Below are 27,465 nucleotides of genomic sequence, written 5' to 3' on the forward strand. Positions count from 1 at the left end.
GGAGTTTCATTTGAAAGAAATTTGGCTTTCGTTTCTAGCAGGGTGAATGACCATGTAGAGGTTCTCTCACTTGGGTGACTTCTCTAAATATTTGAAATATTGATTGATTCCCTGTTAAGTTTCATATGTTCTCTCTCTCTCTCTCTTCCCCTCTCTCCATTCTTGATGTGCCTGTCATTGTGATGCTATGTTGAGTTCTTACTTAATTGGATCTGTTATCAATAAATACTATTTCAGTTTTTCATTGGAATCACTGCACACTTAAGGAATTTAGAAAAAAATATTAAAGCATAACAATGTTTCCTCCTCTCTCTCTCACTCACTCACTACACTCACTCACTCCACTCACTCACTCACACTTGTAAATATTAAGTTTAATAATTGTTTTATTTTAATTAGCAGGTCTAACAAGCACCACGCCTGCAACCGGTTTTTCTTTCTCTGGATTGAGTGGTACTCCTGCAACTACCAGTATTGGTTTTGGTATGTATGTATTTTTGTTTGTGTGTGTTTGTGCTTGCATGCATTTGAAAGGTAATGAGCATAGAAATGTCCCTGCTCAAATTTCATAGAAAGGTGTAGGCATGGCTGTGTAGTTACAAAGCTCACTTTGCAACCACATGGTTTTTGGGTTCAGTCTCACTGCATGGCATCTTGGGCAAGTGTCTTCTAATATAGACTTGGGCTGATCAATACCTTGTAGATTAGCAGTAATTGATTAAAGAGAGTAGGTGATCAAATTACGAGGGATTTACCAGACCAAGTATGTCTGGCAAATTGATTTCAGTAATTAAAAAAATATATAGATACTGTGGTTGTATACTGTCAACTTAACGTGACAGTCCTGTAAAGGAATTACACCACTGCTGTTTAGCCCTAGGAAGCATCGATGCTTCCTGTCGGCCTTGACGTCAATGCTTCCTAGGGCTAAACAGCGGTGGTGTAATTCCCTTACTGTCACGTTAAGTTGACAGTATACAACCACTCTATCGCCCCACCTCCGTACATATCTCTATGAGATATTTAGAAATTTAATATTTCTGATATATAGATACTGTTTAACCCTTTAGCATACAAACCAACCATATCCAGCCTGAATATTTTACCTGTTTATGTTCAAACTGACCAGGTCTGGCCTCTCACACCTACCTTACAATGTCGTTCTAAGAGTAAAACAACATGAATAAATAAGTACTACATTTGATGGAGTAATCTGAATGCTAAAGGGTTGAATGTTTTTAAGCTGAAAAGCTTAAGCCTAAAGGGCCAGTGTTAAGCTTCAACTACATTACTTGACCCTTTAAGTCAGTTGATTATGATACATCATTGCCATCATGCCACTCCCATGCCGGTGTGAATTGAATGGTTCAACAGAATCTGACGAGCTGAGCTCTGTCTTTAGCATGTTTCCTACATCTTGATGCCCCTTCCTAATACCAGCCACTTTAGAGAATGTAATGGGTGCCTTTTTCAACAGTGTCACTAGTGGGGGTCACTGCAAGATAAGGCCCTTCAACTGAAAATGAGGTGCAGTATTGAGGGAGGTGTCTTTATGCCAGGAGGAACTGGTGTCATGCTGTAGATGAGATATTCCTGCTGGAAAGAGGGGAAAATAACATCTTAGTTATTTATGGCTGTGGATGAGAAAATAGGATAATTTAAGTTTGCATGAACAATGTTTGTATCAGAAAAATCTATTGTTTCTGTTAAATTTTGGTTTTATTTATTATGTTTTTTCTTTTTTTTTTTAATGCCGATCTTAGGTGTGCAATCTTCATCACTTGGAGGCGGCAGTGGCTTTGGCCTTGGGACTTCAGGTTTTGGCTTGTTTTCAACCACAACAAGTACAACATCTATCACTGGCAGCATTCCTAGTTCTCAAATAGCTTCAAAAGGTTTGGGAGGTGTTGATCCAAAAGTGTCCATTGCAGCTTCAGGTAAGTTGTCTGTTTTATCTTTCTGTCATTAGGGGTGAGCACTAACCAGTATAATGTACCTGTATACATAAGGGACCAAAATTCTTTGTGTATGAATGTTATATTTACCTAGTTTCTTATAAAAGTTTCACAGTGCAAACAGCACCTATGAAACTTTTAGTAACAAATCTATATCAAACTTAGTTTTCAGTTGAATGCTTTTTCTTTCTTTACACACTTATTTCTACGCAGGTGTTAAGAAGTCAGCTTCCCAACCATATGTTTCAGTTTCAGTCCCACTGTGTGACACTCTTGACAAGTGTTTTCTATTATAGCCCCTGGCTGACCAAAGCCTTGTGAGTGGATTTTGTAGGTGGGGACTGCATGAGGTTGTTGCACCTATGTATGTGTGTATTGTGACATAGCTTGAAAGTTGTAAATGTCTGTGTCATACAAGCAGTTCCTTGTGAGAACACGTCTGGCCATGAGAGAAATATTACCTTGTTTGGAAACAGGTATGGGTTGGCGACAGAAAGAACATCCAGCTGTAGAAAGTTTACTTCAGAAAACTCCTGTCCAGCAGACATGGAAAAGTGAATGTTAAAATGATGCTACTGATGTTGATGATCATGGCACATACAGAGTCTGCCAAAAAAATGTATACACACATTGGGCCTGTTTAAGTTTTTAAGTCATTCATTAGATAAATATGAGGATTTGATTTTAGCCACAATTTATTTTAAGAACTACTCTATTGCTTGTCCTATTTGATATTTTAACACTTTATGAAATTTACTGTCAACACATTTTATTGTCTTCATTGTCATTCCTACATTTCTATTTCACAGATGGAACTGGACCCAATGGTAAACAAGCGTAAGTATATCTTTATATGTATTGACTATCATCTCCTGTTGTGTAGCCCTGGTTCAATTTGCCTTACATACCTGTCAAAAGAAACTAATCCTTATTAGATTATTAGATGTTAACTGTATCTTGCACAATGGTTCTTGACCTGGACAATATTAGTTCCTTGGCCAGGGCCATTTGTGAAATCACAAGAAGGTGGCTATTATGTACGGGTGATGAGCCCTGGGCTTTAGAGAAGTCAAGATTTTTCTTTGAAGTAAAATATTTAAACCAGTTGCAATACTTATATCTTGAACACATTTTCAAAAATAGTCTTTGTCAGCATTAGTATACAGATTGCCACTATGTTATCAGTGAGCAAAAATATGACTGGTGATGCACCGAAAGTCCTTTATGATTTCATTGCATAAATCTTTTCTTTCAGTAATTTCCATAAAATTGCAATGTACTGGGCACTATTCTACACAAATATCTAAAAGAAAGTACATACTGGAACTGGACAGGAGAATATAAGAACATTTGATTTATAAATCACTTTGCAAAATGAGATTCTGCTGGATTAAAACAATAACTGGAGTTTTTATTTTTTGATAAGGTGTTCTTTTGTAATATGTGGAGTGTTTGTAAAATGCCATTCTGTAAAACAAGTGACTTATAAAAGGTTGAGAACCACTTACACACAGAAGTTTACCAATGTATAGCCTTATTTTAAGAGGAAAATATTAGACAGTTTTGTTAGCAAAAAAAGCATCTGTGAGAAGTGATGATTGTGTTTAGAGCGAAAATCTTGGTACATTAATTGCTCTATCGACAGCTTTCCAACCAATGGAAGGAATCTGAATTGAAGACTAGAGGAACTTTATTTATTGCAGGTATGGCTGTGTTGAGATGCTTACTTCTCATCAATGTGGTGTTGGGTTTAGTCACACTGTGTGACCCTTTGGGCAAGTATCTTCTACTGGCTGACCAAAGCCTTGTGAGTACATCTGGTAGTTGGAAACTGAAGGATGTTTGTCGTATGTGTTTGTATATATCCTTGTTTTCATATGTGATTGTAAATATATATCAATCATACAAGCAATGTTGCTCATTTATTTTCACCCAAGGTGCTATGCAGTGAGACTAGACCCAAGAATATGTGGTTGAGAAGCAAACTTCTTAACTACACTGCTACACCTGCACTTCACCGCCATGCCTGTTTACATACATACATTTATAACATGATTGGAAACATAGAAAGGCATTGTTTGAAACAATATAAAATATAGATAGATAGAATAGGATAGGCCCAGACACATCTTTTAATCTAATTGTCAGGTTTGAACCTTGTTATATTCTGTAAATTTTGTATTGTCTTAACTAATGTTTTTTATGTTTCTATTTTTTAAGGAATTCCAAAGTTTTGAAAGAAACACAATTACCACAGCAGCTGCTCGTTTGTGTAGAACCCCTAAAGTAAGTTTTTGTGAGACTTTTTTTATTTCTAATATTTCCCTAAAAACTAAAGTTTCTACCCTCATTACTAAGCTTGCATTTTTAATCCATAGTAAAATCCATAAAATTCTCAGATGCACATAACCAAATCTGCAACTTGTTTCTGTAAATGTGACAATAGGGTATGGTTTGGGAAGGATTTGGCTATTGTTTCAAGCAGATTGAGTGAACATGTAGAGGCTTCCGCATTAACTCCTAATATACTAGACATGGTAGATCTGATACTCTTCTCTATTTAATTTTGTTGGGTGAATTTACTCTGTTGTTAGCTTTCTTCCCTACCAAATTTGACCATCAGCCTTATTAATCTCACCAGTTTACTGAGTGGGCTGCAATGGTCTTGGGCTTTCTCCTCCATCCCCTATCTTATAGAAAAAATTATAAGAATATTGGTTTCAAATTTTGGCACAAGGCCAGCAAATTTTTAGGGAGTGCAGAACAAGTCTATTACATTGACCTCAGTCAGTGTTCAACTGATACTTATTTTTGTTGTCCCCCAAAAGGATGAAAGGTAGAGCTGACCTTGGTTGAATTTGAACTCAGAACATAATGAGTCAGAAGAAAATGTAATTTAATAATTTTGCCCTAATTGCTTACAATTTTTATTTCTTTTCTGCCCACAAGGGGCTACCAGTGCATAACTGGTACTTATTTAATCGACCCCAAAAGGATGAAAGGCAAAATCGATCTCATCGGAGTTTGAACTTAGAACGTAGCGGCAGACGAAATACTGCTACGTATTTCACTCAGCGTGCTAACATTTCTGCCAGTTTGCCACCTTTGTTTTAATAAGAATATTGGTTTCAAAATTTGGCACAAAGCCAACAATCTCCAGGGAGGGGCTAAGTCAATTACATTGACCCCAGTACTCAACTGGTACTTATTTTATTGACCCCCAAAAGGATGAAAGATGAAGTTGACCTCAGCAGAAGTTGAACTTAGACAGTAAAGATGGACAAAATGCTGCTAAGCATTTGGCCCAGCATGCTAATGATTCTGCCAGCTTTTCACCTTTGTTATAAGAATATCAATTGTATTTTTTAAATAGAAAAATTCTTCAGTTTAAAAATGTTTTTTTTTGTTTATTTTTTTCTTTAATTCAAAAGCCTGTTAACTTTTTCTTTTTGTTATCTTTTTTGTCATTTTTATAGAAAATATATAAAATCAGAGAAGGCTATACGAGAAAACATTTCTCGAATGTCTACAAAATCTATGATAAAGGTACAGACAGACCTAACAGCATTGCGACAAATCCTTGGAAGCGTGTCTAATGGTGTACAAAGGAATGCTGTGTTGATTGAAAAACTGAAGAAAGAGTCAGTACAGGTATGTCGCTTGAAGCCCTTCATCCATTTAAGTGAATCTCCTAGCTTTTTCAGTGCTGTCTTTAATGCAATCCATCATGTCTTTATATGGTCACTTGTCTGCTAAAGATAGCAGCAAAATCTCTTTCAAATCATACTCTACTTACTATTTTTAAATTGAAATGACACAGTGGATAATGTGTCACAACAAATAGAGACTCAGACATTGCTTAGAAAATAATTTTCATTTTTAACCTTGTATATAGTACACTCTAGGGATTTTGACCTTTAAATTTTGTGGGGGAAATGCGAATTATACTTGAGGATTTACGGTAAACATTATTATTATTATTACTTGTGCTGTAAAAGGAATTAACATAACAATAGACTAGCATTGCTCACCAATACTAGCTGATCCATTATGAGTAAACTGGTTTTTCTTGAATGTATTTGCTGGAGGGAACTTATGGTAGAGGTAGACCCAGGAAGACATGGGACAAGGTGGTGAAGCATGATCTTCAAACTTTAGGCCTCACCGAGGCAACGATTAGTGACCAAGACCTTCGGCAATATGCTGTGCTTGAGAAGACCTGTCAAGCCAAATGAAATTATCATGGCTGATGTTGGTGTCACATAACTGGCACCCATGCTGGTGGCACGTAAAAAGCACCTTTCAAGCATTGAGCCTCACAGAGGCAATGTAGCTGATGCCAGTGGCACATAAAAAGCTCCTTTCATTGAGACAATGACCAAGACCTTTGATATTGTCATGCTTGAGAAGAAGATCCATCAGACCAAGTAAAATTGCAGTCATGGCAGATACTGGTGTCATGCAAATGACACCTGTGGCACGTAAAAATACACATTACACCCTTGGAGTGGTTGGTGTTAGGAAGGGCATCCAGCTGTAGAAACCATGCGAAATCAGACTGGTGTCTGGTGCAGCCTTCCAGCTTGCCAGCATGGACAACGGAGGTTAAATGATGATGATGATGTTATTTAGGTATTTTAAATTGTTAGTCTGTCATGCCACACACCAACTCAAATCTGTCATTTTACTCCTCCTCTGTGTCTTTCACTCTCACTGTGCGTAGTGTTCTTTTACTCATTGTCTCCCATCAAGCACTCATCCTACACATCTTAATTCTCCATAACTCTCCCCCACCTCCTCGATATGATGTAAAGTGTGTTCAGAGAAATCAACCAGCCAACATTCATTGACTATTATTATAACGGGATACAACACATTTTATATATGTTAAGCTGTCTGATAACTTGCTTTGATATTTACTGTTTTTCAGGAACTGAAAAATACTGAAATGGGTCAACGAACAGAAGATATGTCTGCCGTTCTTCAAGACGAGAATGTTGCCCCAACTGAGTAAGTTGGTGTTTTTTCTTCGTTTTTTTTAATTTCCCCTTTTGTTTTGTTAAACATAGTTTTACTTTTATGCTAGTTTGTTAGAAATTTGTTTATTTTATGCTTTCTTTTTTATTTTGCTTTATTTTCTTTACAGTTCTAGTTTTTCTTAAGTATCCCCTTCTTTATTTATATCCATTTCCTCTTTCAAATGTAGGCAGCCAGCCCCTTTTAAACTTGGATAATTTCTCCTGCCACCCTTGTACATCAGCCAACCAGACAATAAAAAATTTAAAAAATAAATAAATTTTGATTGTTGTTTGCCAATTTTTATTACATTAATCACCAACTCCTTGTGTGTCTGTCAGAGAGAGAGAGATAGAAAATGACCGGATGTGTATACCTGATCTTTCTTCTATTTGATCGGTGTTCTATCAACTCAGCCATTTGTTGCTCTCCTGTTCCCCTATAAACATTTTACTACTAGACTCGGACTGGTGTTTCTATATACTAGAGGTGGTATAATTGGGAGTAATAATTTTAATCAATTGTGATTATATTATGTGTTTTGTATTATGTGCTTTTATTAAACACATTTTATTAACTTAATAGAATTATTTAATCCTTTAGCAATCAAATTAATCTGTCAAATGTAATGCTTATTTGTTCACATTATCTCATAGCCTTGAAGTTTCACTGATGTGATTGGTTATTTTTAGAATGACATTGTAGGGTAAATGTGAGATGCTTGATGTGACTAGTTTAAATGCTAAAGATGATTTCTTGATCTATTGTCTGCGTAGAGAAAACAATAAACCAGTTTTGTATTTTTTTTTTGTTTCTAGTTATTTTCAGGGTCTCTTTGAAGATTTTGAAATCCAAATGAAAGCCTATAAAGGTGAAATCCAGAATTTGGAGAGTCACATCCTGTCCCTACATCAACCAAGTAGACTCTCTCCTGAAGGTTAATTTCTTTCATTACTACTTTTATCACTTATTCTAATTTTTATTTCTGTCATAAAAACCACAAAACTAATTTTCACACAGTATCCCTACTATTGTCCCTTATCACCTCCTCTTTCCCAAACCACTCTCATTTCCTTTTTCATTTCCCCTTCCCCAAACTGATATTCACTGTGTCCAACTCAATCCTTCTCTTTAATCATCTATCACATTCTTTTCACTATCTCTCTCTCTCGTATTTAACTTATACCTTGACTTCACATCTTCATCTCTTTCATATAGATAAACCATATATTCACCTCTTCAGCAGGACACCTACTCCTATCCTTCTATCATGCTTTCACATCCTTCAGTACTACACTCTACTCAGTTTGGGGAGTGGGTCTTGTCTTGGAAGTACTTAGTGTCCTTACCAATGCTGATACTATGAAATGCACCAAGTACACTCTGTATAGCAGTTGGCATTAGGAAGGGCATCAAGTGGTTAAAAACCATGTCAGAGTAGACACTGGAGTTTGACACTGCCCTTAAGGCTCCTTAGTTCCTATCAAACCATCCAACCCATGCCAGTGTGGAAAAGGAACGTTAAAAGTCAATACTGTTTAATCAATAAATGTACATTTCCTGCAGGAGTGGTTGTTTTATTGCTTGACTTTTCCTTACCAGATGTACCCCTACAGTTCGTTTATTTTACATCTGTTCATCTGAAATGGTTAGCTACATACCCTCTCCAATCAGGCCTACCTAACTCATCTTTGCTTTCTCCCAACCCTTACACTAAACAGTTCACACCGCCTTTCTTCTCTAGAACTGCAACATGCTGAATTAAACAGTATTCTCTCTTTCTTATAGCAAAAAAAACTCTATCATCTATTTACAGCTGGGTGAATGTTTCCAAGAGAGTGAGATCTTATGAGAAAGCTTTACTATCTGTGTAGCTGTACTTTTGAGTTATTATACTACTCCTAGAATAAGTTGACGTCTCCTAATTTTGAAATCGCATTGTAGTTGTAAATGAATTGTCACCATCATACAGCAGTGTCTTTCACTCCCAATCTGGTGAAAACATGCCTGGTCATGAGGAAATGTTACCTTACCATGAAATGGGTATGGGTTGATGACAGGAAGGACATCCATATGTAGGCTGTTCCATCAAATCCTGTCCAATCCATGCAAGCATGAAAAAGTGGACATTATTGATCTCATAGGCCTTTTAGTTTCCATATTAAAAAAATATGGAATTGCTTTTTTTTTTATACCTTCTATACATTGGTAATAACAATTTATAAATGTTGTCAAATTCTATTTCAGAATTAACAATGCTGCTTCACAAATCACATGAAAATTTCCTCGCACTTGCAGCCCACTTTCACCAAGTTCATGAATCTGTAAAAGTAAGCTATGTCTTGTTTGATTATTAACTTCAATTGCATTGTGTGAATAACCTACCTGTGTTTCCTTTTTATCCTGTTGTCCCCACCCCTCCCTCTCTCATTTGACTGTACATATAGATTGGTAAATGTATGTATGTCGATTGTGGTCGTTGCCAGGCACGTCAAAAGCACCATCCGATCGTGGCCGTTTGCCAGCCTTGTCTGGCACCTGTGCTGGTGGCACGTAAAAAGCACCCACTACACTCACGGAGTGGTTGGCGTTAGGAAGGGCATCCAGCTGTAGAAACACTGCCAGATCAGATGGCCTGGTGCAGCCTTCTGGCTTCCCAGACCCCAGTTGAACCGTCCAACCCATGCTAGAATAGAAAATGGACATTAAATGATGATGTGTATATATGTGTGAATGCATGTTTGTGTCCCCCATTGTCTTGATATCACATGAAGATTGTAAATTAATCATACCAATAGCAGTGTTGTTCACATCCAGTCTTGTATAAAGCACATGTCTGGCCCTGGGGAAATATTACCTTGCTTGGAAATAGGTGAGGGTTGGCAACAGGAAGAGCGTTTGCCCATAGAAAGCTGCCTCAACTAATTCTGTCTGACTCATGCAAGCATGGGAAAGTGGGCAATAAAATGATGATGATGAACTTGTTGATGCCAGAGAGGTTAAGTTCCAGGCAGTTGTGGTTCTCAAGAGGCAGGATAGGTAAAAGTGTTCAATATGGGGTTTCAGGAATAAGATACAACAGGGATGATGTGTTGGTTTCTGCAAAGATGGTTCATTGCTGGCTGGAACTATTTTAACAACTGCTAGCTGTAATCATCCTCACCATTTAATGTCCAATTTCTCATGCTTGCATGGGTTAGATGGAATTTGTTGAGGTAGATTTGCCACAGCCAGACACCTTTCCCATTACCCACCTGTTTCCGAGTCAAGTAATATTCCCCCCATGGCCAGACAGGTTTTTCTTTTTTTTTTTTTATAGACTGGAAGCTATCAACCTCATTTCTATGATGATGCTCATTTACAACAACCCTGTATTGCCTAGACAAGGGTATACACTAACACCCACACAACAACCTTCTTTCAATTTCCACTCAACAAAGTTTAGTCAGTTTAGGACTGTAGTAGAAGCCACTTAACCTAAGTGCTGCACAGTAGAACTGAACCCAAGACTGCATGATTGAGATGCAAGTGTCTTAATCATACAGCCACACCTATGCTGATGTTTGGGGAATAAATGTAACATGTCAGCTTAATGAACATTCATCAATCAGTCCGATGTTTTATATTCTTGTTTGAATGTTATCTAAAACGTTTTACTGTGTATGTTTATCAGCTGTTCCTCCTATATATGCTAACCATATTCTGTATAATGTAGTCTCTTCATAACAAAGCTTTTCTTCTAACCTTCCTGTCTTTGTTTTCTGATTCTGTAGACTTTAAAAGAGAAATACCTGAATTATCGACGTATATTCCTCGGAGACACAAAAGATGTGTTTGAAAGCAAACGGAAGTTAACAAAACGTTTGGAGATTCCCGGCATTGAATCTCAGCAAGGACCAAACCCATTCACAGGGTTCCCCAGCACCACTGCAATTGCTCTTGCTGCTGCTCTTAGTCGTAACCAACAGGCTCCTTGTAAGTATCACTGCACTCAACTACTTTTTTTCTTTTAGATGAAATAAACAGCAGAGATAATTTTACCCCATGCAGAAACTGCAGGAGCTACTCAGAGTTTTCGTAAGCTCTTCTAAGTCCATTTTTAATGCTGAAAACCCTTATTGTCAGCTTGTGTCTTGAGTTGCATGCTTTTAGCCTCTTAGCTCAGTATGCTTCACCTGAGTGGGGCAGCAAGGACTGAACTAGTCTTCATCTACAGAAGGGTTCCATTTGCAGACTCTTATCAACCATAGCCACTTGAGTTAGTTTTAGCAATGCCTTTCTCCTTGATGCTTGATCAATCCACTTGGTGATTTATTAAACCTCTTAATCTCAGACCTCAAGCTGTCCCCACCATGGCAACTAAAATTAATGTTCTCTGATTATGAGATAACATGTGCCAGAAAAGTACTCTTATCTTTTACTTGTTTCAGTCATTTGACTGCAGCCATGCTGGAGCACTGCCTTTAGTCGAATAAACTGACCCCAGGATTTATTCCTTGTAAGCCTAGTACTTATTCTATCGGTCTCTTTTGCTGAACAGCTAAGTTACAGGTACATAAACACACCAACATTAGTTGTCAAGTAATGGTGGTTGGGACAAAAAGACACACAAACAAACACATACACACACACACACACACACACACACATATATATATATATATATATATATATATATATATATATATATATATATACACACACACACACGATGGGCTTCTTTCAATTTCCATCTACCAAATCCACTCACAAGGCTATAGTAGAAGACATTTGCCAAGGTGCCATACAGTGGGACTGAATCGGGAACCGTGTGGTTAGGAAAATCTTTGGAAATAGAAAGCACTAACAAGTAGAATTTTGTGGCCAAAAAAGAAAAGTGAATATTAGGAAGTCAATAAATGTAGTTAAAAATACCTGAAGACCATACTATAATGTATATTGTAAGCTCACCTTGTCACCAGAGTTTGGAACTGAAATGAGGAATTGAATATTCTTATCTACAAATATTAATGTCACCAGATGAAAAAAAGATTGCATCTTGGAGAAAAAAAAGTTAATTACTTCAATGCCTTCATTCTTTTCATTAAATATATGAACAACGTACACAGATATGACAGAAGTAAATAGACATCTTCATAATCATTAAAATTTATTTAAATCTGAAATTATACATTCAAATTATTTATTTATTTATTATTATAACATGTATATCTAATATTTAGTAGACATGCCTTTTGCATTTTTCAATGCAAGGACTCTATTAGGCATGCTACTGATCAGATGACGAATATTCTCAAGGAATTTCTTGCCAAGTTTCAGAGAGTAATCGCAAGAGATCTGGCTTTGAGGATGCTTTTTTGTTCTTTTTATGAAGTGTTTTGTTCATTATGCCTCAGGTGTTCAATAGGGCTCATATCTGGTGACTGGCTTAGCCATAGAAGCTTTTTAATGCCATTCTCTTCCAACCAATCTTGAGTCTTTTTAGCTGTGAGACAAGGAGCCCCATCTTCCATAAATAGTCTTATTTAATCATTTCACCACCTGAGAAGATTGGAAGGAGTTCTATCTGTGATATGGACACATATTTATCTGAGCTTATGTTTCCCTCACACTCCACCAGATCTGTTCAACCATTGTTCCAAATTGCTCCCCAGACCATCACAGAATAGCTTCTGTGTTTCATTGTTGGCTGCAATCTTTTCATGTCAAATTCTTGATCACAGAGTCTCCAGACCCACACTCAACCAATGTCAGGAAATACAGCAAATCTGGACTCATCAGAGAATATGACAGTGTCTCAAAATGTTAGTGGCCTTTCCACCATCTCACTGGCCCAATCATTTCTCTGCTTGATACTGGCTGGTCAAAGAAGTGGCTTCCTTCTTGCTGCTCTGCCATAGTAGCTAAGTTTGTGGCGATACTAGACAGCTGTTCTGCTATGTCATAGGATGTGCAATAAGAATTATCCTCCACACTTCTCTTAAAGCAAAGGGTCCTGTCAGAGGGCCCTGGTTAACCTGGACAAAGAGATATAAATTGATTTCACTCAGCTAATTTGATGGATACAAATAAAAGGGAAAGTGTAAATATTTATAAGAGCTACACAGTCTTGTTTTGTTATTTACTAGGATGTGTGTTTTGATGCATAGAATTGGTAACATTACTGTAACTCATTGTGTTTTTGTTTTTATTCGCTTAAAGATCAATTGGGCTTCTTCTGCTGATACGGTACTTCGGATTCTACCTTGAATTTCAGCCCCTCAAAAGTAGTATCTATGTAATAGCCAATCCCATAAATTTGACCTTAAAAAAATGGTCTAAAAAAATTCAACTTTTACACAAGTATATATGATGTATATATAAATATATCTCACACACTATAACTGAACATGTATGAAATTGTAAAAGAATATGTTATTTTATTTGATTTATGTATTGTTACATGTGAAAACAATATTTCAACACAAGATGGAAAAGGAAAGTAGAAGTACCATCACTAATGTTGGAAATACACACCTGGCCATGTACTACTGTAATGAACATGCAAAAGTTACTCAAAACACAGGCAATATGAGACAAATATTGGTTGTAGTGCTTACATGGTAAACTTTGGTATAATAGCTTTTAAGCCATGTCACATGGTTCATTCTCCTGGTTAGTAAATTTTCAGTTAAGATTTTATTATGTATTTAAGCACAGACATGCATGTATGTCTCATCTTGGGCAAGTTGCTTTTATTATAGCCCCTGAATAGATTTGGTAAATGGAAACTGAAGGAACACTGTTGAATGTGTGTGTGTGTTGCAAAAATGGGGGAAAATGAGGTTAAAGAAAGCTGTATTAGGTTTACACTCAGGAAAAATTGCAGGAAAAGTATTTTGCATAGCTCCTCTATGGAAAAGAGAGAGAAAAAAAACAAATGTCTCAATTAGATGTTCACTGTTTGTGTGTTTGAGCATTTCTCCTTGTTTTGACATTGCATATTAGTTATAAATGAGTGTCACTGTCCTACAAACAGCATCCTTTGTTTCTGATCTTCCCCTCTCTGTGGGAAGATACTACCTTGCTTGGAAACAGGTGAGGGTTGATAACACAATGAGCATCTAACCATAGAAAATCTACCACAATGAACTCCATCCACCCCATACAAGAGATAACAAGAAAGAGGACGGAAATTTTGATGTTATGAGATAATGCATGATTAATTCAAAACAATATGAATAAATAAGCATTATCTTGGCACAGTAATCTGATTGCTAAAGAGTCAAAACATGGTAAGAACTTATATTAATTCACTCCAAATCTTTAACTCAAGTTAGGCTACAACAAAGAGTCAGGTGCTGGTTATTTTGTATTTTATTTTCCTGTTTGAACCTGAAAGAAATGTTATGAATAAGGGCTATCAAATGTCTCCCTGAAACGAATTTGTAGACTTGATACCCAAAATTTCAGCAACTTTTCAAAAATGGTGTGGAACATCATTTTTGACTGAAATTGTATGAAACTTATACCAGAGTGAATCTTACATAGTCAATTAACTTAGTAGAAATAACAGGCAAGGTCCTCTTAATCCCTTTGATTCCAGCTTAACTGAGACTGTTTCTTCATTAATGATACAAATTTCTTTCAAAGTAATCTAAATTAAAACCTACCATAAAAATGTTGAACACCAGTTTAATAATAACGGTAATTATACTAAATTCTTCATTATTTTCAAAATTAATTGAAGCAAAAGTGGTGTATTGCAACAGAAATATAGTAACAAAAAGGTTAAAATGCATTCTACCATTTTTAACCAAATACAAATTGAACAAGTGGTTATACTTTTACAGTCTCAGTTGACATGTCCTTGATTTTGTTAATCAGGGCTGATTTAGTTCTGTGACAGGAATATCTCTGCTGATCCATAAATTCTTGAATTACAAATCTCTAAAACTGGCAAACATAAAATGCATAACCAATTATATATATATATATATATATATATATTATATATATATATATATACAGTTATTGTCATCATCTTCATTTAGCATCTGTTTTCCCTGCTGGCATGGACTAGATAAATTTGACTGGGGCTGTTAAGCCAGAGAGCTGCACCAAGCTCCTGTCTCTTTTGCTTGGTGTCTACAGCTGGATGTCCTTCTTAATGCCAACCAATCCAAGAGTGTGGTGGATGCCTTTTACGGGTCACTGATATTGGCCATGATTTACAATTTCACTTGGCTTGGCATGTCTTCTTACGTACAGCAAATTGCCAAAGTCTTGATCACATGTCATTGCCTTCATGAGGCTCAGCATCCAAAGATCATGCTTCATCACTTTGTCCCATGTATTCCTGGGTCTGTGCTTTCGGTATGGCATGGATTGGATGGTTCTACAGGACCTACTGAATCAGAGAACCTCATTTTGCTCCAATGTCTCAGTTTTTTGGCTGGATACCCTCCTTTACATGAATGGCTAATTTGACTGGATAGAAGTAAAGAGGGAAGTGGCTTTGTGCTAGATGTTAAGAGGTTCATCATCATTTAACATCTGCTTTCCATGCTAGCATGGGTTGGACGATTTGACTGAGGTCTGGCGAACTAGATGGCTGCACCAGACTCCAATCTGATCTGACAGAGTTTCTATAGCTGGATGCCCTTCCTGACGCCAACCACTCCGAGAGTGTAGTGGGTGCTTGTTAAAGTATGATAAAAAGGACAGTAATAGGTTTGTTGTCATAGAGCAGATACATAGCTGTCTTGCATTATATTGGAATGGGACCAAACGAAGATATAACAGTGATAATTATGAGGTGTCAGAACATACCTTCAAAGTACAAGAAGGATGAATAGAGACAAGTGTGGAGACATAAGACCAGTAAGATTGAGAGGGTTACAGTTGAAAGAGTGTAGAGGTAATATCGGAGATAGAAACAGGAGTGGGGAGAAATTAAGTGAATGGGGAAGAAAAGTGGGGAGAGTTAGATGGTAAATATGAGTGAGAAAATGGCCATGAGGATGAGAGATACCAGCAGAAGCGGCTCAGAGGAGAGGAAGTGATGACTGGCTGAACAGAAAGGACGAAGAGCAGTAGAATACTACAGAAGATGAGTTGAGGTGAGAGGTGGCTAATGGGTGCAAGAGTATAAAGGAGAATGAGAAGTAGGAGCAGAGGTGCTCAATGTTACTTGAGAGTGAATAATGATGAGGGTGTGGTCAGTGGTTGATATGAAACAGTGTGAAGATATATATGCACATGTAAGCATAGTTTCACAATATAAATACAGTATACTGCTATGATTTGTCACTCAAGATGTCATCAAATATTTATTTTTATGTTTTCAGCTGGACCACCTAATATTGGTCTTGGTACAAACACTCTTGGTCAACACAGGTGTTTTGGTACCCCATTCAATAATCAGGGTAGTTTGTTTGGAAGTACAGGCACTGGCACTACATTTGGAACAAGTATGAACAATGCTAGTCTATTTGGAAACAGTACTCCCAAAACAGGTATGTATTTTAAATCCTCTCGTCATGGGTAGATTTTCGAGGGTTTTTTTTTTTTCTCAGTTGAAGTGTGGAGTCTGTGTTTTGGGGGCTGTTTGTTTTTTTTTATATATATATATTTTAAATTTTAAAATGATAAAACTGAGTAGTTATTCATAAAGAAACACAGAGTAGTGACAAATTGAATGTAAACATATATCGTAATGTTGTTTTTCATTTGTTTGAATTCAAATTTAAGCTTTGGTGTGTTAGGCAATTTATGGGAAAACATTTCAGTTTTACGAATTTTGAAATTTCAAACTAAAAGAAAGAAAAATTCAGAAAATTTGCATCAGAATCCCCTGTCTGGTTACTATTGTTTACAGGTTTATTAGCTATCAGCTGATGTTGTGTGTTGCAACAGTTGTAAACAATTCATCTACACAGTCCACAGGTGTAGCTGTGGTTAAGAAGGTTGCTTCCCAACCATGTTGTCTTGGGTTCTGTCCCACTGTATTGCACCTTGGGCAATTGTCTTCTACTTTTATTCCAGGCCTGCCAAAAGCCTTGTAAGTGGATTTTGTTGACAGAAACTTGAAAGAAACTTGATGTGTGTTTACCCTTGTCTTGACATCACATGATGGTTGTAAATAATCATCATCATCTTACAAGTAAAGTTGTTCATTTCCAGTCTTCTATGACAAACCTGTTGGGCTATAGGGAAATATTCACCCTTGTTTGGTAACAGGTGAGGGTAGGTAACAGAAAGGGCATCTGGCCATAAACATTTACCTCAATAAATTCTGTCTTATCCATGTAAGCACAGTAAAGTAGACTGACCAATGTTAGCACTCAGTTTAATTCCTGTCTTTTTATCTGTATATGGAATTATTGTTGTTTAACCCTGAGTCAGCTGTGATTTAATAGACCTGTGATCAAAAACATTCAAGTCCATGACCAGTAATTTTTTTTTTTTTAAGCATTGTATGTCACCATGCTTAATATTGTTGTTTAACCCTGGGTCAGTCCAGATGACTAAGCAGTCTTATAACTAAAGGCATTCTGGTGAAGACAGAGGAAGGCTTTGTGGTTAAGAAGTTTGCTTTGCAACCACAGTTCCACGTTCATTTGTTTCCACTGCATGCTACCTTGGGCAATTGCCTTCTCCTATAGTCCCAGGCCAACCAGTGTGTTGTGAGAGAATTGGAAGACAGAAACCATATGGAAGTCCATAGTGTGTTTTTTGTGTGTGTTTTATCTTTTACTTGTTTCAATCATTGGACTGTGGTCATTCTGGGGCACTGCCTTGAAAGGTTTTTGGTTGAACAAATCAACTCTAGTAATTTTTTTTTTATTAAAGCCTGGTACTTATTCTGTTGGACTCTTTTGCTAAATATTAAACGACAGGAATGTAAACAAACCAGCAGTGGTTGTAAGGTGATGGTTGGGGACAAGCACGAAGACACACAGGCATAGGCGTGTGTGTGAGTATATGTAATGGTCTTCAAGATCCTGTCTATCAAATCCACTCATAAGACTTTGGTTGGCCTGAGACGATAGTAGTAGACACTTGCCCAAGATGCCATGCATTGGGACTAATCCTGGAACCATGTGGATAGGAAGCAAACGTCTATCACACAACCAATCTTGCACCTGTGTGTGTTTGTTTGTTCCCTATAACTTAACAGTTTAGAAAGAAAAATCTGATAGACCAAGCTTGAGTCAATTTGTCTGACTTAAAATCCTTCAAAGGCTGTGAATGCCCCAGTATGATGGGGCACCTACAGTATCTGAAACAAGTAAGAAGATAGAAGATACAATAATAATATAAATAAAAGCAAGTAGAGGACACCAAAAACCATTTATGCTCAATAACTAAGTATTTTTTATGTGTTCTACAAGTTTGTAATACAGAGAATATGTCCTACTTGAATTTTGAGAAATGTTGCACATATTAGTGCAACCACAAATATGCCATAATTTTACATCTTCTTTTCCATGCTGGTATGGGTTGGAATAGTTTCCTTTTTTTTTTCTTTTTTTTTTTTTTTTGGTTAAGGCAGTGTTTTACAGTTAGGATATGCCATCGTGATGCTAGCTCTTTCAATCATTTCTTATAGTGTGTTGGGCTAAAACCCAGATATATGCACTCTATATATTTGTGAGTGTATTCGTGCATAGGTTGGTGGTGAAGGGTAGTCTGGTTAAAGAATCCTGTCCTGGGCCGAGTTTGTGCACTTTTGCAAACTTTGAGCTGCCTTAGACTTGTGATGACAGAAATTTGAAATTCATGGGATGCTACTGCTAGTGGGTGGTTGTAAATGAATGTCACCATCATGCAAGTGCTGTTCTTCATTTCCAAACTTCTGTGAAAACAGATTTAGTCATTGGGAAATATTAGCTTACTTAGCAACAGGTGAGGGTGATGAGAGGAAAGGCATCAAGCCATAGAAAATCCACGTCAAACCATATGAAAGGTTTCTGAATATGGAGAATGTGTAGGGGAGATAGGGACTACTCCAAGTAACTCCATCCAGCTGTGAAGTTTGATAGTATCTAAGGATATGAAAGGGAAGCCAACCAGACCATCTAAGATAGTTACTGAGACACTAAAAATATCCCATGATGTAGAGTTAGGGCACATGCTAATCACTTACATGGACAGTTAGGTAGTAGAGGTAAATGTTGGTGTTTGCCTCAATAACTGAATGAGATGAAGGATAGTTACCACAGATGATCTCTACATATTGGTTTCAAATTTTGGCACAAGGCTATTAATCTCGGGGAAGGGGGTTAAGTCAATTTGATTGACCCCAGTGTTCAACTGGTACTTATTTTATCAACCTATAAAAGATAAAGGACAAAATCAACCATGGCAACATTTGAAGTCAGGCAAAATGCTTGGTGGCATTTTGCCCAGCATGCTAAAGATTCTGCCATCTTGCTGCCTTCTAGATGCCCTCTTCATATTGATGCAACTTCAGAGTTTTAATCCACTGGCTCTCCAGGTTTAGGGATTGGATACAGGGTTAACATCACCACCATCATCATCAACTACGAGTTCTAGGAGTGATAAGGCTGATTTCCCAGTTTGCATGGCATCTAAGCAGCCAAGATCACAACATTCCTGTTGAACAAGATGCCAGTCTGTCACAGGGTTTCTTATTTACAGAATGAACTGGAGCAACATGAAATAAAGTGTTTTGCTCAAGAGAACAATGCCCCGTCCAGTCTGGGAATCGAAACCACAATTTTGTGATTATGAGTGCAATAATCACTGGGCCACATGCCTTCATACTAACAACCAAGTCTTATAATAATAGCTTTGTTACAGAAACAGTAACAAAACAAGTCAACACAATTGTATACAGAGGACTTCCAGAGTTGAAAATCTTCATTTCTGCTTTACAGACCAAAAAAGTGGGGTAGTTGTGTGAAAATGTGATATTGCATATTAGTAAAGCATAATTAACCAATTAACTTTGTAACTGACTTTCTTGACTTCATTCTGACAAATGTCCAAAAATGTATTTTACACAATCCAGTTTTCCTATTAACTAGTAATTAGTCATTGTTACATTATTTTTTGTCTTTCTTTTTCTCTTCCTTTTATCTTCTTCCTCTTACCCACTCAAACACTGCTAGGTTTTCAACTCGTAACCCTTACAACAGTAGCAACTAATATCTCAATAATTAAAAAGGCTACCTCTATGTAGTAACTCTACTTGCTGGAAATGGCTGTCAATTCTCTGTCAAATTAAACACTGTATCAACCAGATTATCAGATGTTTTTATACACCACTGATCACAATGTGCTTTAAATTCTCTTTTGACTGCACCCTTCTTTTCCATCTTAGCTTAATGTCTTCAGGGAGCAGGTAGGGGCTCTGCATGGCCTTTTCCGATCTCTTGGATACTGCTCAGCAACTGCACAGGTCCACCTGTTGTCTGTGAACGATGTGACATGTCTAGCCTAGCAGTACTGGTACTTTCAGTATTCTGCAGTCCTGCTCACTCCATTCCATTATTGAATTACTTTGTTTCATCGTCATCATCATCATCATCGTTTAACGTCCGTTTTCCATGCTAGCATGGGTTGGACGGTTCGACTGAGGTCTGGGAAGCCAGGAGGCTGCACCAGGCTCCAGTCTGATCTGGCAGTGTTTCTACAGCTGGATGCCCTTCCTAATGCCAACCACTCCGTGAGTGTAGTGGGTGCTTTTTACGTGCCACCGGCACAGAAGCCAGTCAAGGCGGCGCTGGCATTGGCCACGTTCGGATGGCACTTTTTACGTGCCACCGACACAGAAGCCAGTCGAGGCGGCGCTGGCATCGGCCACGTTCGGATGGTGCTTTTTACGTGCCACCGACACAGAAGCCAGTCAAGGCGGCGCTGGCATCGGCCACGTTCGGATGGTGCTTTTTACATGCCAGCGGCGCAGAAGCCAGTCAAGGTGACGCTGGCATCGGTGGATATGATATTCCTAGAACAGATCTTTCCATGGCCTTTTTTTTTGTCATAGCTAATTGATGTTTTCCCCACATTTCGTAGCAGCCCATTTGCATATAAAAGCACAGGTAAGACGGTGCTATTGAAGAGACTGGCACATATGGCGGTGCCCCAGCTTTGCATTCGGCACATGTTTTACATCATGTCCTTAGTCTCTGAGATTTCAGCATCCATATCTGTTATAAAAGCATAGGTAAACATAGAGGGCTAGATATGAAATGCTCAAGAGATGAACAGGATGGTCATACTGGAGCAGTTTTGATTATTGGTCTGTTCAGTTTGGAATAAAGTGAACTTAACAACTACCACCATTACATTTCAGCCTTTTTGATTTCTAAATATATTTCCACTTTATTTCCTATCTTTCTCCATCAACATAAGTCAGTGTATGTAACTAAATCTGCTACATTTATGTGACTCTATTGTGAAATACCAGTAATGTCATTGTGTCACATCACACACACACACACATACACATCTTTTGTTGTTGATGTTATGTTGTTTTTTTTAAAATTTATTTATCTGTTCATTGTCCTATTTTGCATGGTTATATTTTATGACTTGTGATGACTGTTCAACAACCTGCATTAATTGAATGACAGATTGTTTTTGTTATTGTTTATTTTATTTTTTCCCTTTCGTTTTTTTAAACTTTGGAAATATTGTCTACATTTCATTTCCACAAAAGATCGTAGATATTGTCAACATCATCATCATCACATCTAATTTTTTTCTATGCTTGCAAGCCCTGTATGTATTTTCTCCCCTTTAATGTTTTATGACTTGTTGCAGCTCTTTTTCATCTCCCTTGGGAGGTTCAAGCACCCTGAGATCACCCCTTGCCACTCTTTCCTCTGTTTTCTTTGGAATTCTTACTCTCTCTCTCTCTCTCTTTACTCTTTTACTTGTTTCAGTCATTTGACTGTGGCCATGCTGGAGCACCGCCTCCGGTCGAGCAACTCGACCCCGGGACTTATTGTTTTTGTAAGCCCAGTACTTATTCTATCGGTCTCTTTTGCCAAACCGCTAAGCAACGGGGACGTAAACACACCAGCATTATTGGTTGTCAAGCAATGCTAGGAGGACAAACACACACACGCATATATATATATATATATATATATACATATATACGATGGGCTTCTTTCAGTTTCCCTCTACCAAATCCACTCACAAGGCTTTGGTCGACCCAAGGCTATAGTAGAAGACACTTGCCCAAGGTGCCATGCAGTGGGACTGAACCCGAAACCATGTGGTTGGTAAACAAGCTACTTGCCACACAGCCACTCCTGCGCCTGCAGTTTTTTTTTTTTCTCCTACTTGGAATACTCGACACACCCTCATTTAACTTGCATATCATCTCTATTTGTCTGTACCTGCTCTGTCTTCTCTCTTGATTACTTCAGTTGATTCCTCTTAGATTCACTTTTTTTTTCAGCTAATTTCCACTCTGTCATTTATTCTCACTACTCTTATCCATCCAACAGATTGTGCTTGTCTCATTTCTTTCCTGCCTCCAAACGCATCTTCTGCATTCACTGGCCGTCTTTTGCTACCAATGCAACACCGTTTGATATGTAAGCATCACACAATATGCTAATCCCTTGCGTAGGGAATCCCTTTGTTACCAGCAGCAGTAACAGCTCACTCCTTGTTTTACATCTAATCCTTATTCTAACTGCTAAGTTCTCAGATCACCTTCCTCCATTGTCAATTTTGTCACCTAGGTTACAGAAGCTATCAATTACTCCTATGGAATCCTCCAAACATTTGAGAATTTATTCAATGAGTCAAAATATGTTTCTATGAAACCCTCTTGTAGGGCAGCACTATACTGACTACTCTGACATATATAGTGGCTAATGGGCACAGTACAAGAAATGAAGAGAAATCAAGGCTCTTGGAATCTTGTAATGTAAATGGCCTAACCATTTACAACATTAACTCAAGGAAACTAACTTGCTACTTGATCATCTTTTAATCAGGTGAACATGTAAGCCAGATAGATTTCATACTGTCCAGGAAATTGGGCAGGCAACTGGTTATGAATTGTCTTTCATATACCACTCAACATAGGTTAGTGATTAGTGACACCAGAGCAAGAGCTAGACAAACCTAGATATATATGAAAATGGGGAAACTGAAAGATCCCTCTGCAGAGAGATTCTAGATGATGTGTATATGGAGGAGGAGGAAGAGACAGTAGGAAATTTATAAGAGACTTTTTACTGCAGGAAATTAAGCAAGCTATAACAGCTAAGAAGCACATCTGAGGAAAATGGATTGAAAGGAACATTATCTGGTGTAAAAGTAATCAGATATAGTAAAGCAAAACAGAATACTGCACTGACATAAGCATGATGTATATGGGGGATGATAGATGAGTTAAAAAAAGCTAAGAGAATAAAATGAGAAAAACCTGTGGAAGAAAAAGTCTAACAAAGATATGGGAAGAAGTGATGGCAGTTAATCTTAGGAGATATGACAAGTGACTGCAACATGTAAGCAGGGGAAAATAGGCATAAAAATATGATAATGGTGATTATGCATTGACTGCTTACTCTTGCATATCTGCTACATACGAAGCCCTTCTTTTCTATCAGCCAGTCTATGATCCCACTGCATATCTTGTACACACACCCATAGTATTGAGAGCAGCATATGGAATCTCTACAGACTTTTCTGCATATCAAGCATGGCTACTTTCCATGATATTAGCAGAGTCTTGTCTTCCTTGCTAATTAAAACTTTTGCCTTAGCTATGTTTATTTTACCAAGACCTCAAAACTTACAGGACCGGTTACCCAGTTTCCTTGTCATACAAGTGACTGAGATTACAACATTCCCCTCTGAACTGGACACCAGTCCATCACAGGATTACTCATTCACAACTGAGTGGACTGAAGCAACATGAAACAGTGTCTTGCTCTCAAGAACACAATACACTGCCCTGTCCAGGAATTGAAACTTATGGTGTTGAGTGCTGCACCCTAGCCACTAGGCCATCCATCTGGATACTTTCCCTACCTTCATATTCTTAATGGTTTCTTTTCATTGTCAGTGGCCGGCTTCCCTATTGAGTATACTTGGACGATTCTAGTTCTTCTCTTTCCTTCAAATTCTCCTCATTCAGTAACTTTGTGTTGTAGCATTTCTATGTTTCCTCTTCCTTCTCAATGCCACTGAGGTGGAGTACATTGCTATCAGTAGTTAAACACTTCTCATCAACAGTGTCTCCTGATTCATACTGATACACTACTTCGCAGCACCTCATGTCCAGCACCTCATACCTCACATCGCAGAACATTGGTAAACTCTTAATTTCAGTTTTTCTTCTAACTACTTGATTATCGTTCTCAGCTCCTCAACTGCCATTCTTTCCATTTCTCTACCATTGCACCACCATATCACCTTCCACTTGGTTGGTACCTTACTCTGTCCCCACAGATTTTGTCTTTGGCTCGTAGCAAATTGTCTGGTAGAAATTCCCAGTTGTCTTGTGTTATAGGGATCTCCTCCTCCCCCTCCCACATTCCTCTTCGACATGCATATCATTACATATTCGTTTCACATTTTAGCCCCAAACTCAGCAATTATGGGGAATGGGGTAAGTCAGTTACATCATCAGCCCCAATGCTCAATTGGTACTTATTTTATTGACCCCCAAAACAATGAGAGGCAAAGTTGGCCTCAGCAGAATTTGAACTTGGAACATAAAATCAAACGAAATACTGCTAAGCATTTTGTTTGATGTGCTAATGATTCAGCCAGCTCACCTCCTTATGCATATCACTCACATATTGCAGAGGGATCTTTCAGTTTCCATGCCTACCTTCTTCGTGTTGTCTTGTATCTCTGCCTCTCTCTCTCTCTGTTTCTCATGTAACTAACCACTGGTCAATATTGCTGAATAAATTTTCACCAAATAAAGACTTACACAACCAGCCATCTGTTTTGTTTCTGTTTCATTTCCTGGCGAGTATGAAGTGTAGCTGCTCTGTGTACTTGTCTGAGTGTTGGGTGATAAGGCAAATGACCAGTTTTTGGAAATTGTTATAAAGGTTGAGTAGGCCATTTGCATCACAGACATCCAAGAAACTTAATCATTTGGAGTCTTGATTTGGAATTAATGTATGTTTGTGTATACATTTGCAAATTAGTCTCTCTATATTTGCTCTGCATATGTATAGAGTTTTTACATTTTACTTCTTTTAAATTGTAAGCAAAACTATGGTTTATGTATATTTAATTTACCAGGTATGAAAAATTCAGATTTCTACCATCCTTCTTGCTTAATAGTGGAATGGAAACAAATTGTCTGTTTGTTGGTCAGGTCAACTGTAGCTCAAGTAAATAATGATTTTATAATCAATGACATTGCCACAAAGCTATATTGAGCCTTGCACTTATGACTTAAAAGCTTGTATTAATAGATGAGTACAGGTATGGCTAAGTAATTAAGAAGTTTGCTTCACAAACATATGGTTTCTGGTTCACTCTCACTGTGCAACACCTTTGGTTAGGAGCCTCTACTATAGCCACTGGTCTACTAATACTACGTAAATGGAATTGTGTTGACTGAATCTTTGCAAAAGTTTGTGTGTATTTGACTGATTTATATTAGTGGAGGAGATAAACATATTGAAAAAAAACTGAAAAGGCTGGTGCCTTGAGATGTTTTCTGCAATGAATTACAAACACTGCCTTCTCATTCGGACATTCAGAAATGTAGTGAGCCATTGATAGCCCATTGAAACCTGTAACCTGTGAATTATTATTCACTGGTTGCTACTTAAATATATAGATGTGAATATGGCCATCTGTTGAACTTGCTTTTGCATTTTCTTTCGTAGATTTCTGCATAACATTGTAATAATGTGCAAATTTCTTTGAAATTAAACCAGGTTTATTTTTTCATAGTATAGCGGCTTTTCTTTTCATTATGTATCAGGCAAGCTTCTGATAGCATATAGAGCCTCCAAACACTTGCTTAATTACTAGAAATAGCATTCGTTAAACATTCTAGAACTATTTTACTAATGTACCAAAATTTTCAGCAATTTAACCCCGTAGCACTCAAATTAATCTGCCAAATGTAAAGCTTATTTATTCATATTGTTTTGAAATTTTGATATTATTGTCTATTTTTAGAATGGCATTGTATGGTTAGATCAGGCCAGTTTGAACATAAAAACAGGAGGCATATTTTGGCCAGATGTAGCTGGTTTAAATGCTAAAGAGTTCAAAGGTCTTCAACTAATGCCTTCAGTGAAGATAAGTGGACTAGCGGTTGAAGAAGTATGGCAATCATAATCTCAAGATTGTGATTTTGATTACCCAAACTAGGGGGTGGGGGTACTTTAGCAAGACATTTCATTTCACATTGCTCCAGTCCTCTTGGCTGTAAATGAGTAACCACACAATGGACTGGCATCCCATTCAGGGGAAATGTTATCATTTAACCCTTTTATTACCAACCCGGCTCTGGCTCTGAGTACAAATGTCTCATTTTCAAAAGTTCTAAATTAAAATCTTCCACCAAACCTTAGTCACAATTCATGTTCCTAACACTAGCTTAATGATAACCAAGTAATTTTACCAAATTCTTTGTTATATTTAAAGTAATTGAAAGAAACACAGAACATCTCAAAATAAATATAGTAATGAAAGGGTTAAGTCATTTATACATCACAGAAGCCAGGTAAGCAACCTTCTCAGTGCTAGGACTTGAGACAGTGATATCCATGGGTTGGTGATGAAGAACCAATGCCTTTCATTACAATCAGACAGATGCTTGTATTTAATCTGGAAGCTAACCAGTTTACTACGGTGTTAGCTTGGCAACTTAATGCTGATTACAGTTTGTCTCCTGCTATACATTTTTTGCTAACTACCTTAAATTAAAAATAGAGTAAAGTTACCTTTTCGAGTCATACCAACTCATAAGGGCCGTTTTTGTAGCGTAGAAATTCCTCACCTGGACAGGGCACTGGTCTGTTGCAGGATTACTCATTTTTGCCAGCTGAGTGGACTGGAGCAACATGAAATGAAATGTTTTGCTCAAGAACACAATGCATTGCACTGTCCAAGAATCGAAACCACAATCTTACAATCATGAGTCCAACACGCTTACCACTTAGCCATGTGCCTCCTTACTAGCTACCATACATAGGTACTACTCCCCATTATGGAGAACAGGGGCATTGTATTTAAAGAATTGACGTGAACTAATTGTTAGGGAGCATGCTTCCTAATTACATGGTTTCGGGTTCAGTCCCACTGCATGGCACTTTGGGTAGGTGTCTTCTGCTATAGCCCCAAGCTGACCAAAGCTTTTTGATTGAATTCGGTAGGCTGAAAGTTAGTTCGTGTAGGTGCTTGTGCCTATCCGAAAGAGAGAGAGAGAGAGGGGAATAGATATTGTTTATCATCATTGTTTTGTTTTTATATCCATTTTTCCATACTTGAGTAGGTTGGGTGAGTATAATTATCAAGGCATTGTATGATAGTG

The 27,465-nt window shown here is 37.6% G+C and overlaps 1 protein-coding gene across 8 annotated transcripts in view; it reads left to right on the forward strand.

Moving 5' to 3' along the window:
* Positions 1 to 27,465, forward strand: part of LOC115218552 (nucleoporin p58/p45) — a 71,431-nt gene that overhangs the window by 26,130 nt on the left and 17,836 nt on the right. For 7 of the 8 annotated variants that reach the window (XR_005001696.1, XR_005001697.1, XR_005001698.1 and 4 more), the window contains exons 5-14: positions 400 to 483; positions 1,764 to 1,937; positions 2,765 to 2,792; positions 4,176 to 4,241; positions 5,432 to 5,606; positions 6,886 to 6,965; positions 7,790 to 7,908; positions 9,219 to 9,301; positions 10,745 to 10,946; positions 16,301 to 16,468. Coding sequence is in view for 5 of the 8 variants with exons in the window: in XM_036508364.1 (XP_036364257.1) it covers positions 400 to 483; positions 1,764 to 1,937; positions 2,765 to 2,792; positions 4,176 to 4,241; positions 5,432 to 5,606; positions 6,886 to 6,965; positions 7,790 to 7,908; positions 9,219 to 9,301; positions 10,745 to 10,946; positions 16,301 to 16,468 (1,179 nt within the window). In the remaining 3 variants the exon portion in view is untranslated. The remainder of the gene's footprint in view (positions 1 to 399; positions 484 to 1,763; positions 1,938 to 2,764; positions 2,793 to 4,175; positions 4,242 to 5,431; positions 5,607 to 6,885; positions 6,966 to 7,789; positions 7,909 to 9,218; positions 9,302 to 10,744; positions 10,947 to 16,300; positions 16,469 to 27,465) is intronic. The other variant, XM_029788437.2, reaches the window with a different exon arrangement.

The sequence above is a fragment of the Octopus sinensis genome, linkage group LG13, assembly GCF_006345805.1.
Source record: "Octopus sinensis linkage group LG13, ASM634580v1, whole genome shotgun sequence".
Taxonomy (NCBI): domain Eukaryota; kingdom Metazoa; phylum Mollusca; class Cephalopoda; order Octopoda; family Octopodidae; genus Octopus; species Octopus sinensis.